At 44.6% G+C, this 19,504-nt stretch overlaps 1 protein-coding gene across 2 annotated transcripts in view; it reads left to right on the forward strand.

Moving 5' to 3' along the window:
* BLTP2 (bridge-like lipid transfer protein family member 2) overlaps window positions 1–19,504 on the forward strand; it is a 1,026,973-nt gene that overhangs the window by 678,171 nt on the left and 329,298 nt on the right. For both annotated transcript variants that reach the window (XM_069615333.1, XM_069615334.1), the window contains 2 exons: window positions 1,171–1,328; window positions 18,555–18,761. In XM_069615333.1, coding sequence (XP_069471434.1) covers window positions 1,171–1,328; window positions 18,555–18,761 — 365 coding nt within the window. The remainder of the gene's footprint in view (window positions 1–1,170; window positions 1,329–18,554; window positions 18,762–19,504) is intronic.

Consider the following 19,504-nt stretch of genomic DNA (forward strand, 5'->3'; position numbering starts at 1 on the left):
ACTCTGCCTTAACATTCCTAAATTCACTCTGGGAAAAAAAGCAGGAGGGTCAAGCTTCTCGGTTTTAGCAGCTAAACAACGGAATGCTATACCGCTCAACCGTAGAAATGAACCCTCGTTCTGGACCTTCAAAGCAAAAACTGTATCTTTGCTTGCCAACAATAAATGCTCTACTGCTTGACTATTCATCCTACCGTGCTTGTCATGCTCCCCGTCCTGTCTGACTTTTGCGACCACTGTGTAACCTGGTCAATTGCACTTATATCTACTGTGTTGTGTAATTCTGAAAAATGCATGTAGCCTGTTGAAACTCGCTGTAAGTCTCTGGCGCCCAGTTACCTCAGGGTTCGGCGTGCGGTATAAATAAACTAAACTATACCTCCTTAAGTTCCGAAAAAGCCTCAAGACCTTCACTTTACCTCTTCCTTCTCCTCTCTTCCCTGTTGATCTTACAGTAGCGTGACTGATGTGCAGGGCCCTTATGTGTCCTCAGGGCCCTGTCCTGCCACATCTCTCATCCCAGCCACTGCTGCTGTCTTTCTACTGCAGTTATTTAGGCTCACCCTAACCATAGGTGGTTGCACTTAAGTTCTTCTCCTCTTAACACTTACCCTGAGCTTCACAGCACCTATCCCTTCCCCCTCCCTCTCTGCACTTGCACGTTCTGAAAACTCACAAGGCATAGTAGGGCCGTCTCCCCTCCCTTTTTATTCTCATTTGTTTGTACTATTAATTCAATTATTTATCTTTGCTGTAATTCATTGTCTACATGCCCCTGTCCCCACCCTGTTTGCCCTGTGGGCACGTTGAAGCAGTTTTGCTAAATTGTATAAGCGCCTAACAAATGACCAATAAATAAATAAATGATATAGGTCGCAAGTGAGGCAAAAGTCATATTGGCACATAACACTTCTTGCTATGTTGTAGCTTACTGTGCATTCCAGGCTGTAGTTATCAAATACATTAACAATTCATGGTGCAGTAATGTTTAATTTGGGACAAGAATACATGGTGACCTCTGCCCACAATAAGGTTTATTTCCCTTTAATATACGGCCTTAGTTGGCAAATGGGTATTAGAAAACAGGGAGTTTTCATTGCATGCACCAGTGCACCTATTATTTGCATAACAAGACTTCTTTCAGTAAGTGCGCCTCTGTCTACTCTCTAGGTGCTTACATGTTGCAGAAGCTCATTGAAGAGACGGACAAGTTTGTGGTTTTCACAGAAGAGGAACCGGGTGTCAGCGAGCAGCTATGTGGGATTGCGGCATGCCAGACAAAGGACATCTTTAATCGCAACTGGCTTATTGAGCTTGTGAACTGCCAGGTACTATGAGTGCTGGAGAAAGAGTGATTGAAAAACTGTGAATGCTACAGGGCACTGATGGTGTGTGTTAACTGCCACATCTACCACATCATTCAAACGTGGATGGCCACACACGGTTTATGTCTTAACGACGATAAAACCAAGCTCTGAATCATTGGATCCACCAGCAAACTAAATAAACTCTCCCACCTATACAAAAACATTACTATTGATGGTATCAAAATCACTGTAGCTAAGGAAGTCAAAATGTTAGGATTCTACTTGGACTCAGCTCTTAACCTCAACAAGCAAGTTAATGCTACAGCCTCAGCAACCAGCTACACTTGCAAGCTAATTCAGGCATGTAAACCATTTCTATCTACGGACAGTTGCATCACCATCGCACAAGCCTTTATCTTATCGAAACTAGACTATTGTAACGCACTTTATCTAGGTACCAGCAAACACAACACCCATAAACTCCAAACCTTGCAAAACGCCCTCAGAACAGCACTAGGCATTCCCAAAGGACAACACATATCTGACCAAAGAAGAACTGCTTACTGGCTGACCATCAATGACCGTATCAAACTTAAAACCCTGAACATTACACACAACTGTCTTAATAACAAAGCACCCGCATACCTCACTGAGAAATTTACTAGGTACATTTCTGAATGCCCAAATGAATAGTATCAGAATCCCAAATTTCTATCTGAAAAGAACCGGAGGCTCAAGCTTCCCAGTATTGGCTGCTAATCTTTGGAACTCCATACCGGATCCACTGAGAGCCTTTCCCTCCTTTCACATGTTCAAAACCAATGTCAAACTCTGGTTACAAACCGACTGCTGACACCTCTCCCCTGAACGACTGATCTCCTAGACACCTCCCCCTTCTCCCCTGCCTTCTTCAAATCCTCCTTTATGCCTCGATTACTGTAAATATATCCTAATATCCTGCATGTAACTTGTAAGATATGACTGTAACATAAGAAATGTAAGATATTCATACAACGATAACCTTCATCTGTAACATAAGAAATGTAAGATATTTATGTATCTGTAACATAAGAAATGTAAGATATTATATGTAACTGTAACCTAAGATTTTCTCAAGCGCACAGTTGCCTAACGGCCCGGTGCGCTCTATAAATAAATAAACAATACAATGCAATACAAAACAATACATACAGTGGTTGGTGAACTGATCTTGGCTGAACCACCTGGTAAAGGGACTAGCGAAGTCAGGGTTATTTGGTGGGCAGAATAGGTAGGTAGATTGTAGAAACGAACTTCCAGGTGCATTGAAAGCTGACAACATGAGGCCCGTATGTGGGGGAACCTATAGGTCAGAGTACTGTAGTCTGGCTGATCTTATCAGGAAATTGAGTGCTGCCTCCCACCTGAACAAATGGGTAGGGTTGCCAAGTAGGATGACTGCCAGGCTCATTTTGTAGGTCATGTACTAGGTACAGAGACCCCGGCAGGCAGAATTCCACTATTTACACTATTCTCCATTATCCCACATAGCCAGCACTGTTGCACTGTCCTTTGCATGCCACAACATTCTTACTGACCCTGTCAGCCTACACTCTCACACGGACTACTGCAGCCAGCGTTCATACAATATAATATGAGTACAATAATAATTTGTTGTCTTCAGTACATAGACAAAAATTGTAAAAATGTGGTGCTACACGCTGTTTTTTTTCATACATTCATGTGATGTTTGTTGTGGGGTGATATCTGTTTTTGCATTGTTTCAACATACTGTTAAACATTTATGGTGCATGCAGTGTCCACTCTTGTTTATCACTTGTCTTTTGGGTGTATTATTCTTCTAAACCTGCTGCAACTGTTTTTGTCATGTCAGTTTTTCCCCAGGAAGATTTGAATCGTTTGATAATTATTTTTGGACATTTGGTGATGATCATTTCAAGGTCTTTGAAGTAGTCTCTATCTCTTTTCTATACATGGTGTAATACATAAAAATGTAGGTTTCATCTTCAATAAGTCCCTGTTGCACTAGTCCCCACACTATTGGCACGCTCCCTGTTCCTCCGGCTCTGGGTTCTTGCTGCTTGTCCCTCACCTCTGGGTCCAATTAGCCTTCATGTTGGGCTCCAAATAAGGATGGCCCCTCTCTCTCTGAGAGAAACTGGCACACAAATTGTATTAAAATATTCTCTTTATAGCTTTAACAGAAAGTGTTATGCAGTATTTTAAAGGTGAGTCATTTTTAGGATAATTTTTACAGGTAGTGACTTATTCCAAAGTCACTGCTTTAAGAAAAGTATTATAGAGTCCAGTTTCTATTGTATTTTGGTCTGGGTTCAATAACTTGCCAAATGCACAATGTTTACTGTTGGGGAGATTTTACTTGGGCTCTATTTCTTGCCTCAGATATATCAACCTAATTGGCTTTCAAAGCATTTCCATTGAGCTAGCATGACTCTGCAAGTGGTAGTATGGCAGGGCAGTTGTGAAGATGGACTTTCAGAATCAGCCACTTGAACAGATTCTGAGAGGCCACCCTATTATGTTGAACAGGAAAGACAATAATGTCTAGCCAAACTCTATCAACGTAGTGTTAGGAAAGATTACTTTTTGCTGCTTTCTTCCCATATACCTCTATGGGACACCCTATCTTTTTGCTTTGTTTAGTCTCCTGTCCTGACTTTTTGGAGGTCAGTAAATCCTTCTGCTTTCCTTTCCTTATCTTTTTGCTCATTCTTTAGAGAAACTGATTGTAAAGACTGGAGGGGGTATCTGTACTCCTGCCCTCTATATGGCAGAGTAGAAGCACAGAGAACCCCAACCAAGATTCTCTATAGTGTTGCTATGGACGAGCAATCAAGGATTAAACTCTCAGGAAGTGATGCAGGCTGGTTCTTAAGTACAGTGTAGTCCCCAAGCACCCACAAAAGAATGTCCACACACTGTTACTGATAACACAGCTCTTTATATAAATAAGGCTCAAGTTAAATACACACATAATATCACACTTTGTGCTCCGGCAATTCTATAATGATAAATATACACAATATCTCTGTGGTACCGCAATTCACTCTTGACTCCTTTAAAATGTACAAACTGGCAACAGTTGCGATAACACACATGTCTAATAGTAATGCGAACCAACACCAGACACAGGAGAGAAACAAGTCGTTAAGCAGTTGGCAGAATACTGGGTCGCTACCACCAGACACAGTTCTGTGTGAGGATCCCCCCACCTGGACAACCTGTAAATAAAGTATACTGACAAGCCCAGTCGATATATTGTTTAGCAGAGTCTTGTTCCCTTCTAAATGTTCTACTGCCCCAATGTACCTGGTTTAGCAGAGTTCTTCGATGAGTCGTCGACGGATCCTTCTTGAGTGAACTCCCTTTAAGGCAGGAGCCACGGACCGTCGGGATTTCATGAAGAAAAGGTGAACACTGTAGTTGAGGCAGCAGCTTCAGGTCCTTGAGGTGCTCGTTGACGATCGGTCGAAAACATCCTGCAACAGATGAGGCGTGGGGTGCACCTCGCTGATGAGCGTTTGTTGCCGCACAGAGATGACAATGACGAACTGTAGGCCCAGCAAGGGTGTCGCGTCGTCGGCGTTGGCGATCGGGATGTGACCACGGCTAGCTTTTGGATCTTCATCAGCGTCTTTGAGGTCTTCGGGTGGTGGGAAACCCACCGACAGATTCCCCTCGGTCGTCGGCAACCTTCACTCTCTCCGGCAGGACGAAAGCGGTTGACAGTGATGAGCAAGGGAGTCCTTGATTGAAAGTGTTCTTAGGCAATGGAGCATTGCAGGTCCGGTCGACGAGGTTACAGCAATACCTCGGTCGACGCGATGGGCTTCAATGTCCGTGCGCTTCACTTCAGATTCCTCTGTGATCCCCGTCTCCGGTCGGCAGCCTTTCGAGGGTCTGACTTCCAGGGAGCCTTGGTGAAGATTAGCTGGTGCATGATGGTCCCTCGTAGATCGGGAAGAGGTCTCCTAGCCAGGTCCACTCTTGGATCAGTTCTTGGACACACAACAGCTTTCAGATTGCGTCAAAGGAACGCAGCAGCAGGACCTTCGTCTTCTAGCTGGTCTTCAAGGTAAGCATCAAGTTTCGACTTCAGCTTCTGAACGATTTCCATCAGTGAGAGATCCCCAGATATACTGTTGGTCTCTCATTCACTCTGCTGGGTCACACTCAGGCAACCAATCATTCAGAAGGGCATTCATGCAGGCAGGCAGCCAATCAGGCTCACAGTGCATTCAGGCCATTCTTCTCCATCCAGACGCTCACAACACGGAATGTGGATTCAGACAAGCACCCACCCATTCAGCACTCCACACTGCATACATACCAGTTTTGGGCAGGGCTGTCTCAGTCGTTGTGTCGTACACCAGAAACCATACATCTACAACATGAAATGCATATTTGTCACACACTCCGTTCACCCAGGTCCCACCCCACGGGCGTACCCACAACATAATCATTGGGAAGGCTCCAGACAGTCTGGCATGGACTTCTCCACAATAACATATATGGAACTTCGACCCAACAGCTAGTCGCAGAAGGGACAGAGTCGGGGCTTCCCAGGACTTTGGGAAAACAAGTTAACAGGCGATGGAAAGCAAGAGGCCACAGGGGCCCATCTTGTCTCCCGTCAGGAATCCACTGATTCCTATGGCAGGGCCTGAGTATCCCAAATGGAGGGTATTCAGGGCACCTGTCAATTCAGCACGGAGCTGCCACCAGCCCTTACCCTGCTCTGTGGGCCACACACAGGTGCCCAAAAACATACACTATGGATACAGGGTTGTACCCCCACACATGGGTGCCATAAGGGTATCCCAAGGGCTTGTTCACCAAACCAAAAAGAGGAAGAGCCACACCGCCAGGAGTCCCACATGAACTTCAGAGTGGAAAACATTACAGAACACATGATAGTAGGAATACGAGACAAGGATATGGAGGCCGTGTCCATCCAATGCATTTCCAGCATCACACTGATTAGTCCATAAGAGTATCGTTACTGAGAGACTGTCTCTCTTTGTGAATTTCTTGTATTGTTACAATTGTGCACATCACCTTAAAGTGAAATGAGGTTAGGATAATTTGTATCCTTATAACTTTTTCTGTAATGGCTTTTGGGTTACTTTTACAAGGATGAGCTAGTGGCAGCAGTTATTTTTCTACTGTTTTGTAACATTTTACTTGTGCACTTTAGCATTTACCGCAAAAGGCTACTAAAGGTGACTCGCACCGTAAGATGGCCGTGCCACAAGGTTTTCTCTTGTTCTTTGACCACCTTCCTGCCTTCTGAGATCAGGAAATGCTGTATATGGAATGCCCTTTCCCGGGGAAAGCTGCTTTTTTTCCAGGTGAAAGGGCGGTTTGTGTGTGAGCCCGAATGTGGGGACTGGGACTGACTGCTCCCAGTACGCATGCAGATGCCTGAATGTGTTGCTGGGCAGGCATTTTGGCCAGTGGCTAGCCATGATTGAATAGCCATTGCCTGTTTGAATGGTACAGATCTTTAACATTGTTGGGCTTAAGCTCCCAGCTCCAATCTTGGATAAAAGGAGGGCTTCTGCAGCTATTCGACAGATCATCATTGGAGCCAAGTCTTCTACAAAGATGAACAGCTATTGGTGATCCGAGGACGGCTCTTGCATTTGACCAGCACTAACTCCAGTGAAGACCTGGTAACGCCCTGCTCCTCTGCCTGATCTCAAGAGGACCCTAGTTAGTGCTTCGACCCCTATATCAGTGGGAACAACCAGTCTCGACCCCTACTAGATGATTTGTGCCTTCTGAGTCTTTGGAAGTGTCCCTGGACCAACTGGTGGACTGCCCAGCTCTCTGCTGGGCTACCTCACTACAGCCCTCGCCATTCTGAGTGCATCCTTGGAATTTGGAGGATCTTCAACCTGTACAACAAAACGCCTGCTCCTGCATTTTCAGCCTTCTCGCATCAACAGAAGCCGTACTGGACATTCTCCTTTATTCGTCCCTGGAAGATCGCGTGTTGCCCACTGACAGGGAATAGGACAAAATTACTGTATACAAATTACCGACCCCACCAAAAGACCTAAAATACATACCACAAAAAGTTTGAACTACAAAAAAACTTTGAAACTTTTGTGGTATGTATTTTTGGGTGGGGTCAGTAAAAAAAAAAGTAAAACAAAGGCTGCAGGGCTGTCCCCTGCAACTCCCTGCTCAATATAAAATACAGAATAGTGAGCGGGGGGTTGCAGGGGACACCCTCGCAGCTGACCTGAAAAAGAAAAAAAAAAGGCTGGAGGGGTGTCCCCCGCAACACCCCGCTCACCATACTATATAGTATAGTGAGCGGGGTAGTGGGGAACACCCCCGCAGCTGCCCGACAAAAAAACAGAAAAAAAAGGACCCTGCAGAGCCTGTTCCCGATCCCGGAAGTGAAAGGGAACAGGCGTCTCAGGGTCCAGTGAGACGGAAGGCAAGGTAATTAAGGGGGTAGGGGTGTGGGTGGGGGTTTGGGTAAGGGTTTCCGCACATCAGGAATGTTCAGGGGAGAAATGACCGAAGATTATTTCGAGCAAATAATCTTCAGTCATTTCTCCCTCGGACATTTCCATTGCGGAAAAATCACGCAGATTCACTGACCGGGGTGAGTCCCATTGCAATCCATCTTCTTCGCATCATTGAGGTGTCCTGAGGTCACCTGCACCGCAGAAGTCTTCCATCTTTACTTCGTTTGAGTGTTCAGCTGGAAGGTGTCTGAACTGATTTCCAGGCACCGTGACCGATCAAAACTAAATCCTGCATCCGAAAGTGAACTCTGCACCGTGACCCCTAGACCTTCCTCAACCAGACCAAGCTTAGAAGACCATGTCCCCAACAGATCCCGGAACCTCAGGACTGGTCTCTGGAGAAATCAGAGTCAGGGGGTAAGTTAGCATACATGTTCATCACCCCCCACCCCCTTGTTCTCCATATGGTTACATGGGCGTGAAGTTCTTTCCCTGACTGTTTGGTATATCCCAGGTCAAGGATCCCTTCCTAGTGAATGGTATTGATTTATTTTACTCACCTGAACTTTATTTACCTTTTTAAAAAGAATATATTTTTATTAGCATTTTTCAAACAACCATCTCCCCCCCACCCAACATGCCCAACACACCCAACTCCCATAACTCCACTACCCCCCATCACAACCTGGACAGAGTTGCTTAGGGTTTTCACTTATACACTTTGCTAACGCATATTCTAACTTACATAATGTTCAAAATCCTTAGGTTGTATGGACACCATTGTTGTACAAAGTCCCAGTTGAGATAGTCCAAGATCGCCGCCCATTGTTGCTGAACTTTTTCCTGTTCCTCTTCGAGATTATATGTCATCCACTCCAAAGCAATGAACCCCCACCAATCCCTAACCCCTGGTGGTTTCTTCTGTTTCCAGGCACTTGCGCTAACCCACCATGCAGCTATCACCATTAACATGAAAGCCTTACTCTGCATTTTGGTAGGTAAACTATTCTCCTGGGCAAACAAACCACACATCCATTCTTTAGGTGTCCAGTTTACTACCAGGGGGAACAAGTTTGTAATCTGATGCGTAAACTCCTCCCAAACCTTTCTCAATATTGGGCAATCCCACTATATATGCCGCCAAACACCCTGTCCTCCACATCCTCGCCAACATTCCTCTGCAGATGTCGGGAACATTTTATGTAATTTTTTGGGGGTGAAGTGCCATTGGTACATGACCCTATACCATGCTTCCCTTCCTTATCTGAATAGACCTCGTTAATTTGGGGATATTTTCCCATAAATGCACCCAATACTCCCTCGGTAAGTCCGTCTGCAATGTCTTTTCCCATTTATGCATGTACCCCCAGGTCTGTCCCTTCTTCTCTTCCAGCAGTATCGAATATAACTTTGCCACCATTTGTCTATTTCCTGAATGTGTGGTAATACATTTCTCAAATGGAGTGAGCTCGCTCCCTGCGGCTTCCCGCACCCCAGATCTAGCTAGCCAATGTCTTAGTTGGTAATACTTCAATCTATCCCTTTCAGCAAGCCCCAGTCTTTGTTTACATTCCTCAACCACATAGATGGCCCCTCCCTGTACCATATCCCCCATCTTTATAGACCCTACACTCCGCCATTGTGTAAACTCTCCCCTCACCATCCCTGGGTGAAATAATGGATTCTCAAATAGTGGAGTGAATGCTGATCAGCGTGTGGATAGAGCACCTTTAACTATTAAGCAATCCCATACATCTAAGACCACTGAAAGTACCTGGCTAGCCTGTGTATTTGGGGGTCTATCTTGTCTATACAACCACAATACCCCTTTCAACGGGCAACCAGCCACTGCCCTATCCATTTGTACCCCTAATTTCTTAGTAACCCCAGTAAACCATTCCCGGAGGACCCGTAGCTGCGCAGCATCATAATATTTTTCAAAATGCGGCAAGCACACACCCCTATTTTCTCTGGGAGCCGTTAAAATGTGAAATGCCACTCGCAGAGATTTATTTTGCCAAAGAAATCTCCTAACTTCTTTATTCAGCGCCTTAAAGTTAGACACAGGAACCTTCACTGCAAGAGCTTGGAATTTATATAATAACCTCAGAAGAGTCACCATTTTAATAGTAACTATCCTTCCCAGCCATGATATTTGCAGCAGATTCCATTTCCCCCAAGTCCACTTTCACCTGCTGCAGTACTTGTGGGTAATTGCTATCAAACATCTGGGAAACCGTCCTTATTATATTAACCCCCAAGTATCTAATATAACTATCCACCACTTTAAACGGCGAATAGGAGGGTAATGCCTCCCTTTGGTGAGGAGATACACCTAATTCCCAAAACTCTGACTTCCCCATATTGACCTTAAGCCCTGCCACTCGTTCAACTCCGACCAATTCTTCCAATAATGCTGGTATCGAATGTTCAGGTTCCAGCATTGTCAATAGCATGTCATCTGCGAAAGCTGCAATCCTATGTACCTCGTCCCAAACCTGATGCCCCCTCACCCTAATTCTATGCAAGAATGGTTCCAAGTATATAGCATATAAAAGTGGCAAAAGCGGCCACCCCTGTTGCATGACCCTACTTATTTTTATGTTACGGGAAATCTGTTTATTAATTGCCAATCGTAGTGTGGGAGCATAATAATTAGCCCGCACCATTTGAATAAACTTGGTCCCCATTCCCATCTGTCCCATCACAGAAAACAAAAAAGGCAATTCATCACACTTGCACACCTTTTCGGCATCTAAAGATACCATAACTGTGGGAATCTGTATAATATGAACCTTTTCAAGTAAATGGGCAACCCTCCTGAAGTTATCCGGCGTCTGTCTACCTATTATGAACCCTGATTGGTCCATATGTATTAGAGCTGGTAAGCACTGTGCTTCACAACCTTTTAAAGAGTGGAGATAGGGTCACCGGTAAGTATTGTTCCTACTTACCACATGTGCTCCGATTTTTGGAAGACAGTAAATAATACCCAAATGATGTTCCGGATCGGCAAAACCAGAGGCCACAAAGGAAGCCTACTGGGCATTGGAGAGCAGAATGACATCATAGTTGGAAGGAGTATGCTATTCTCAGCCTTGCAGCGCTGCTGGTCACTGCACAGAAGTGGAAAACCAAAGATCCCCTCACGAACAAGACTGGCTAGTGAAAGTCTAGACCTTTGTCATTTTGGAATAGATTACGTACTCCATACAGGGAAATCAGTTGAGGTTTTCGAGCAAATGGGAGTCAGTGTTATCCTTCCTCCATGATGACTTCAGGGAATCATATTGCCCTCAAAAACTTCATATCCTGGGAATTGAGTGACTGCCAACAGGCACTCGGCCCACCCCCATCTTGAGGGAGGGAGAGGTAGACGAGGGGTTATGTGTTGATGTCTGTTTAATTAAAATGCCAATAAAAAGAAATATAAAAAAAATAATAAAAACAAATTCTTGAAAGCATTTAGCTTGGGTTTGAAATTGCTTCCCAACCTCTAAGGCTTTGGTTTATTATCGTGTGTGCATTTGCATTAATTTTAATATGACACCCTAGGGGGTACAAATGAATGCAGAGTGCTATTCTAGGCTATATGGAATTTTAGCATATTTTTCCTGACTAGTAGAATTGTGCATTTCCCTTTTTGCTGCATCCCCTACTATATGTGTTAGGGGTCAGTAATGCGAGGCGGACAAATATGCCATTTTATTAAAGTAAATCATTGAAATAAAGCCTTGCTTGTCCTAATCTATCAAGGAAGTCTCAGCATATTCTAGGAGCTAAGGGAACAATCTCTAGCATGGGTGAAATGGCCCTTACACTTAACATCAAACATGCAAGAAATGATATAGCAACACCATAAATAAATAACATTAACTCTATCGAAATTACCTAAGATCCCTTCCCCAGGATTCCAAGTTGACTCAAAGTGTTCTTCAAAGCAAAAGAAAAGTCATGCACAAGTTCTTAATAGTTTCAAGTTAAAGAAAAAAGTACAGCAAGCTAAATCCACTGGTTGCAGTTGTTTTGTTCCTGGGTGAAAAGATCAATTTCCAGCAAAGAAATAGCACCAATGTTAATCTTGGTTATGATACATTGTCTCTCCTTCCAACCGACTTATAACAGTTCATAAGAAGGTGTAATATTTCCCCAAAGTCAATAGTACACAATTCTTTGACTTCAGTTCAGCTTTAGTTACAACTGTACATTGGTATATTTGCAAGGATGCTTTCTCTGGGCTGTTGCTTCCCTTTCAAGAACCACTCTTCTACGGTTGATACCATGAACATAGTCCCCTTTGTCCCACAGTGCGATTCTACATCCTACCACTTGAATGTGACATCTACTGACACGTTTTTATACCACCACAGCTTAAATGTTACTTATACAGTTCATTACTTGAATTACTGGACAGACTTAAACAGGATATACTTCATCCCCTTCAGGTAGGCAAGGCACACTTTCTTTTGATTACTTTCTCAAAAGAGCCAGCCTCTTTGCCTCTCTCGTCTTTCTGACTCTCACAGTTCAGTACCTTTAACTGCTAGGCAGACTTTGAGAAGATCTCGTCAACCTCTGCAGGTAGACAAGGCACTCTTCCTTTTGATGGCTTTCACAAAAGGTGCAGCCTCTTTGCATCTTCTGTCGTCTGCCACTTTTCTTTAGAATATTCATCCCCTTCCCCAGCTTTGTTCACACCTTTTGCCAGTCAATAGGCCAACCAATTACCCAGAAGCCGTAGTGCCACGCTTCCCACTTCAGGTAATAATATCACACTTGTATCTTAGGCCACTTAATGGTTGATAACTTTGCAGTGGAGTTAGAGGTCTCTTTAACTATTGGCAATGCGACTTTCACTATACAAAAGAGGGGTGCCTCTTCACTTGGGCAATGCTTGTTCTTCTACTGATTGGTTAGACTCTTTACTTCATAATAGATTTTCAAGTTTAAAGTTGACGAAAGGATTGTATTTTCATGTAACGGTAAAGAATACATTTAGACTTGCTTTGGGAAACAATTGGGTGCACTCACCCTTCCCTTGATATATTTCTCACTCTTTGTTACTTGTAACTCGTATTTTGTCAGTATTAAGTAGTCTGGAATGGTTTACCAAGCGTTTCTCCTTAATTGAGGACCCACGACCACTCTGTTATTCAGCAACAGGGTAAGGAGTGCAACAATGAGTTCCAATGACTTTATGCAAGTATCAGGTATTTTATAATACACGCGAGTGCTACATTTCCATTGTGAAATTGTGAGATAAACGAACAGCGTTCACTCGCATTTGACCATACGCGAGTCATTTAGGAGCTGGCCACAGTTACCTGCAAGGTTCGCGCAGTGTTTGAATGCCATGCTTCACTCACCAGCTTCAGGGACACTGCTCTTGCAGGTTGCTCTGCCTCCCTGACTTCCTCGACCTCTGCTACTACTTCTGGACTGCTGGGGACCCACACCCTTCTCCAGCACGCGTGTCTCTGGTCCAGCCACTTCAATTGAGAGTTCCTTTTCCTCCCAAGACCCTCGGCTTGCCTTCTGCTTCTTGGTCTCCTGCACGCTGACAGCTCCGTAATCACAGCAATACGGCTCACATGGGGAATACTCAGCCTCCAGCACATATTCCTCTGCGGAGCCTCTGCCATTCAGGCTTTGAGAGAATAGAACTCTCTCAGAACTTGCTGGTGAAATCTGCCGTCCCCTCTGTGCTCTCACTTCCTCGTGATTTGCCAGCCTTGTGCTTCTGTTCTGCTGCTACTACTGCTACTACTACTACTACTACTACTACTACTACTGCAAGCCTTCCTTGCTTTGCCTGTTACTTCCTCGACTCTTTTCGCTCTCTCAAAATAAGTTGACACTAGGTGCTATTTATTTATTTTTTAAATAGAAAAAAGGAATAACTCTTTTGGTTTCTCCAGCCGATTTTTATTTTTTTATTTTTTATTCATGTCAACCTTAATCAGATTGCTCTAGTCTGTCTAGAAAAGCATTTTTAAAACACTGTTATGGCATTTCACCCAGTGCTTTCTTACTGAAGTTTAAAAAATAGCCTCTGTCTTTGTTCAGAGCATCTTTCTTGACAGCAGCAAGGGGCAAGTTGCACCGCACCCGCCAGGCAACTTTTCGGTAGTTTCTTCTGGCTCAGCAGCAAAGCTTGGTTCAAGTTGTCACCTCCTCTCCAATGTCACTCTAGAACCCTGTGTTCATGCACCCAACCTCACACACTGGGATTCTGCAGTGCAATGGCCCTGGTTAAGCAGCAGCATCCCTCTTTTTCCAGTAGAGGGAATGCTTCAAGATGCAGCTCTTAAATTTCACTGCTCATTCCAGGATAGGCAGCAGACACATTAATCACCTAATTCCTGTCTTCTTTCCTCCAGCATTGCACCAGTACTGTGCTTGTCTCTGCAGCCGCCAGGCTTGCCCTCCATCCACTTATCAATCTTTCCCTGTGAGGGTCTTGCCAAATCATATTGGTCCAGCGGACTCCTTGGGCCCTGGTAGTTCCTCTCCTCCAAATACCCTACACAATACATCTATATCCTGCAGGGCAATGATGAGAGTGAATAGTGCCAGAGGACCATCCAGAGCACTCTGTCAGGAGATACACAGGGCACCCTAAGTAGGTTTAGGGGCTGCTGTGCTGATATAAAGTGACAGGCAAGTGCATAAAGCAGGAGGGTAAATGAGAAGGAAGAGAAGACAACATTAATCAAAACAATGGAACTGAAAGAAAAGGCAGACCGCAATGGTGAACAAGTAGGGATGTGAGCCATATACTGGACAAACAATTTGGAATTCTACTAGGGGTATACACAGGACGGACCTGAGACTGCCCACCAATATAAGGGAAGCTCAATGGCTCTGTGCAAATTACTCTTACAGGCACCACACCCTGCAATCTCATGTAAGGGCGCAGCAACAGTGGCTTCTATGTCTGGATTGTAAGTCGCAAACAAGTAGTGTACTTACACGAGACAAGCCTGTGTGGATCCAGCCAAGACAAAGAGTGGATGCTCTCTCAGTGTGCAGAAAGCGACATACTATGACATGAAATACACTATTGACTGCATGCAGGACAAGACAAAGCCGGTCAAGTGGCACAGCGAGTAGAGCGCTTGCTTTGACATCCGTGCAGAGCTTGCTAATGTAGGTTCAAATCCCGGCATGGCCAAACTCAGCCTTTCATCCTTCCGAGGTCGATAAATGAGCACCACACACCGTGGGTAATAAGCAGCGCACAGATACCTAAGGGTTTGTAGCGCTATACAAATGCGAAATTATTATAATTATTATTATTATTATTATTATTATTATTATTATTAATAAAGGAAAGGACAGAGATTGCCTCCTATGGTTTAGGAGCCAATATCTGTACAAACGAATACACAGAGGCACGGGTGCAGATACCCGAAAACACGTACTGGAAACCAACAGCCCCAAAAGGGAAACAGATATTCAGAACAGGATAGCAGGAATTGGGAATGCAGAAAACTGTAGAACAGAACTGGTTCAAGATAACTGAGGCAAGGTACTATGGACTCCGCCCATCTTTTTGCTTTGTTTTTTTAACCTGTTCTGACATCTTGAGGGGAGCCTTTGGCTCATTTTGTTTGGGGAAACTGATCAGTCCTTCAGACTGTCAGTACCGGGAAACTATGGTTCCCTTTTTGTCTTTTACTTTTTGTAACTTTTTAACATTCTCACACAGCATTTTACAATGCAGTACACTGGGGATACTTTTGTGTCACGCTAACCTTTTACACTTAGGATTTTAGGGTACTTTTAATTTGTGCCTAAAGACATGCTGGTAGCAGTTATATTTTTACCATTTTCGTGTACTTTCTAGTGTGCACATTCATGTTTACCGTGTATCACAACAAAACGTGGCTAGTGCCCTAAAATGGCCATGCCAAAAGATTTTCACATGTTCTTTGCCCATATTCTTGACTGTCCTCCTTCTTGCCATTCCAGGTCAGGAAATCCTATAGTGATGCCTGTGTGTGTGTGTCTGTCTGTCTCAGGAATGGGGTGGGACAGTCTGGTTCCACTCCACATCTGTGGTGCATGAGTGAAACCAATAGTTGTCCGATTGGACAACTACTGGCTGTTTGAATGGTGCAGATCCTTACCATTGGTGGGCTTGGACTTGCTTGCAGGTGTTGGGAAGGAACTGGGGTCCTCCCGAACCCCTAAGCACCTTAGAGTTAGACAAGACCTCTTTAATGCATTATAATGGAGTAGGGGCAGAGGGGCACTGGGAAGGTTTTCTCATGCAAACATAATCACATACACAGACAAAGGCAAGCACTCCTGCACTCATTTCTTCAGATCAGCTTTGAGCGCCAAAAATCGAGACGAACAGCTGACTGGAGAGCAGAAGAAGACTCCTGAAGAGGCCCAGCATCCTTCTGTCTTCGGGTCTTGTGAAGCCCTGTTGGACTATCTGATCTGCGAAGGCTCTGTCCGGTGCTTCAACCCCTTGTGTGGTGGGACCAACCAGTCTTGATGTGTTCTCAAGGATCCAGACGTACTGAGCCTTCGGAAGTGCCTCGGGCCCTCCCGGTGGACTGATCAGCTCTCTAGTGGGCTACCTTGCTAAATTGCAGTTCCGAGTTTGCAGCCTAAACTTTGGTGGCCGCCAGCTTGTGGCATAAGTCGCCTTCCTGCCGAATTTCTGCGTGGGGTGACCATCGCTAGAGCTCGCCTTCCCCAGTCCTGTGAAGTGCCTCGACGAGTACTGTATCATCAGTGCCTTCTACATTTCTCCATCGCCAAGGGTTGCACAGTGCCCCTGGACCCGATCGTAAGAATCCTTGAACACGCAGATTATGGGCACATCCCCGAGTCAACCCATCTAGTTCTCTGGGAAAATCAGAGGTGGTGGGGGGTAAGTAAACTCAAAGCATTTGTCTCCCCCTGTCCTCCATAGGGATAACATTGAGAACAAGTCTCTTTTGTATCCTTTCATTCCACTGCTTTTTGGTCGTCGCACCTGAGCAGTAAAACCTAAAAGATAAGAACACATTTTACTTACCCAGTAACTTTGTTGCATCTCTTGTCTTGAACAATCACCAACACAAGTAACGTACCTGCTAGAGATACGTTCTAGGGAAGGACCGACTTTTCTTATGGTTGGACTGCTGAAGCTAGGGAATATCATTTATGATTTGATTCCATATTTACTTACCTCCTTTGCTGGTTTAAGTTATTGAATGCATTTTAAGAACATATGGTGACTGTATATATGTTTTTGTGTATTGTGCCTTATTATCACCTGCTTCTTTTATCTTTTTAGTGTGCGTTTAAAGTCTACAATAAATACTATATTTTTATACATTCCTGTCTAAATTAAATGATTGTTTGCTTCACTCTGTGGACTCATTGTGGACCTCTGACCCCACTCGCCTGAGAATAGCCTTGACTGCTCTCCATTGCTAGCTGGATTGGGTTTTGGCTAACCTCTAAGTTGCCCTGTTCACTGTAAGTAGGATGTCCTCCTAAAATCTGTCCATCGGGCCTAATTCTAGAAATCCATCCTAACAAAGGTAACTGAGGCATGTTACTAGTACACAATAACTGAGATGGGTACGAGGTCACTGGCTCTAGGCAAAACATGTGAAACACACAAACTATACAAGGCTGTGGAATGAAACGGGACTAGAACTAAGGGGAAAGGTAAAAACGGAAGCAAGAGAAATAATATGACTAAGCGGGCTAAAGCGTGAGGCTACATGGACCTGAATGGATCAAGAGAAGGCAGTGCAGGGAACAGAAAAGGAGACTGAAGGAAAATAGCACAGAGGTTGAAAGCTGCAGGGACATTGCAAAATAAGCAGTTGCTGGGAAATGAAAGAAATCAGCACAAGAAGGCTACAGGAGCACAGCACAAAGAAAAGGAGAGAATACACTGGCAGCAGACAAGGGGAGGATTAAGCCATCAGGGCAGGCTGTGAAAATTGAAATAAGGAAACGCAGGAGTAGGGATCAGTGACGGGAAAGTCATAAGGCAGAATAGTATGCAAAGCAAAGGCAGATATTCAAATTGGGGTTCAGCTGTAGGAGGTTCAGAGTTCAATGCACAATCAGGGAGCTTGAAGTTGTGGAAGATTATAAGGGTGGCGCCGAATGCTGGGGCTACACACAAGCAGTGACAGGTGTGGTTAATGGAAATCCCTGTAGAAACAAAAGCAGAGTAATTGCTGTTGTGTTTTGAGTGTTGCATACCATTGAAATGTGTATGTCTCCTTCCATTCACTTTGATTGCAAGAAAGATTGGCTGGATTAGGCTTCCCAGTGTTTGAGATATCTTGCCGGTGTGTTGTAGGAAAGATAGTTTGTGTTTCTATAAATATAGATTTGTGCAAGGAAAGGTTGAATAGTGATTCAGGGTTATCTCTGTCGATAGCTGACAGTGCCACACGAGTCTGCCAACAGCGCCAGTGATGATGTGACACACTGATGGAGAAGAGCCATGTATGTATGTACGCAGGTGATTTGTACAGTGAAAACCTAGCTAGAAAGCAACAGTATACTATACAATACAGGGAGTGGAACACCTTGTCAGTCTGTGAATGTCGGCCATCTTGGTCAGCATTCATCTCTGCCCCCCCAACACCAGTCAACAATCTTCAACGCCTCCTTAAGTCTCTACAAACTCTTTTTCTTTGTTTCGATCTCTTTTTCTCTCATTCCAAACTACTAATGAGCAGTGTTTCATAATGCTATCTTACTTTTTCAGATGGTATTGCGTGGGGCAGAGACAGAGGGTTGTGTGATTGTATCTGCTGCCAAGGCTCAGCTCCTGCAGTGCCAGCATCATCCCTCCTGGTATGGTGACACACTCAAGCAGAAGACCTCCTGGACCTGCCTTCTAGACAGCATGCAGTACTTTGCCACCACCGAGAGCAACCCTACAGAGAGAGAAGAGGGCCAACTCTGGCTCGAGGTCAGTTCCCTAGCAAATGAGGTTGAACAGTGTTTGCTGATTATGTGCCCTACTTGGCAAATTCCAAGCAGCATTTTGTTTTGGGACTTTTCTCCCCAACTGACTACTAAGATGAACTCATATGAGGGTCTAGGAGTAAGAGGCAGACACAGGGTGGCATGTTGAGCAGCAAAGACTTTTATTGACAACAAAAATAGGGGTTTGCGGGGGTTTGAAAGAAATCCAAACTAGCCCCATCTCTAAGAGGGGTTTCCCTGCCTCAGGAAAACTAGCTAATGAAACTGTCTGTGCCAGAATGTATCAAGTAAAGTTCGCTGTACTGTGTCCAAACCTATCCCTCAAAAGCTAAACCTAATAAAATGTGACGAGGGAAATGTCTTTTGGCTGCAGACTTTCTTTGGAGTTCCAAACAAAAGTTCCAAAATGATTTCTTTCTCTTCAATGTTCAAGATATGTCCTTATCAGTTTGGCATACCTGCCTCCCAGGCCCTGCAACATGGAAGAATGGCCTGGACACCTTTTCCAAGCCTCCCTAAGGATCCCAGGCACTTTGTGAGCAGACCCGGCTCCCAGGGTACTACGACGAGGAAGAATAGCCTGGCTCTTTTTCCCTCACTGTGCTGAGGGTCCCTGACCCTGTTTTCACAGTGCCCCCTTCTTGGTCCGCTCTCATGCCAAGTGGGGCTATTCAGCGACCTTGTTGTCACTGTCCTCCTCTCTGGTTTCCCGTCCACCCACAGCCT

The sequence above is a fragment of the Ambystoma mexicanum genome, chromosome 9, assembly GCF_040938575.1.
Source record: "Ambystoma mexicanum isolate Mex_15411 chromosome 9, UKY_AmexF1_1, whole genome shotgun sequence".
Taxonomy (NCBI): Eukaryota; Metazoa; Chordata; class Amphibia; order Caudata; family Ambystomatidae; genus Ambystoma; species Ambystoma mexicanum.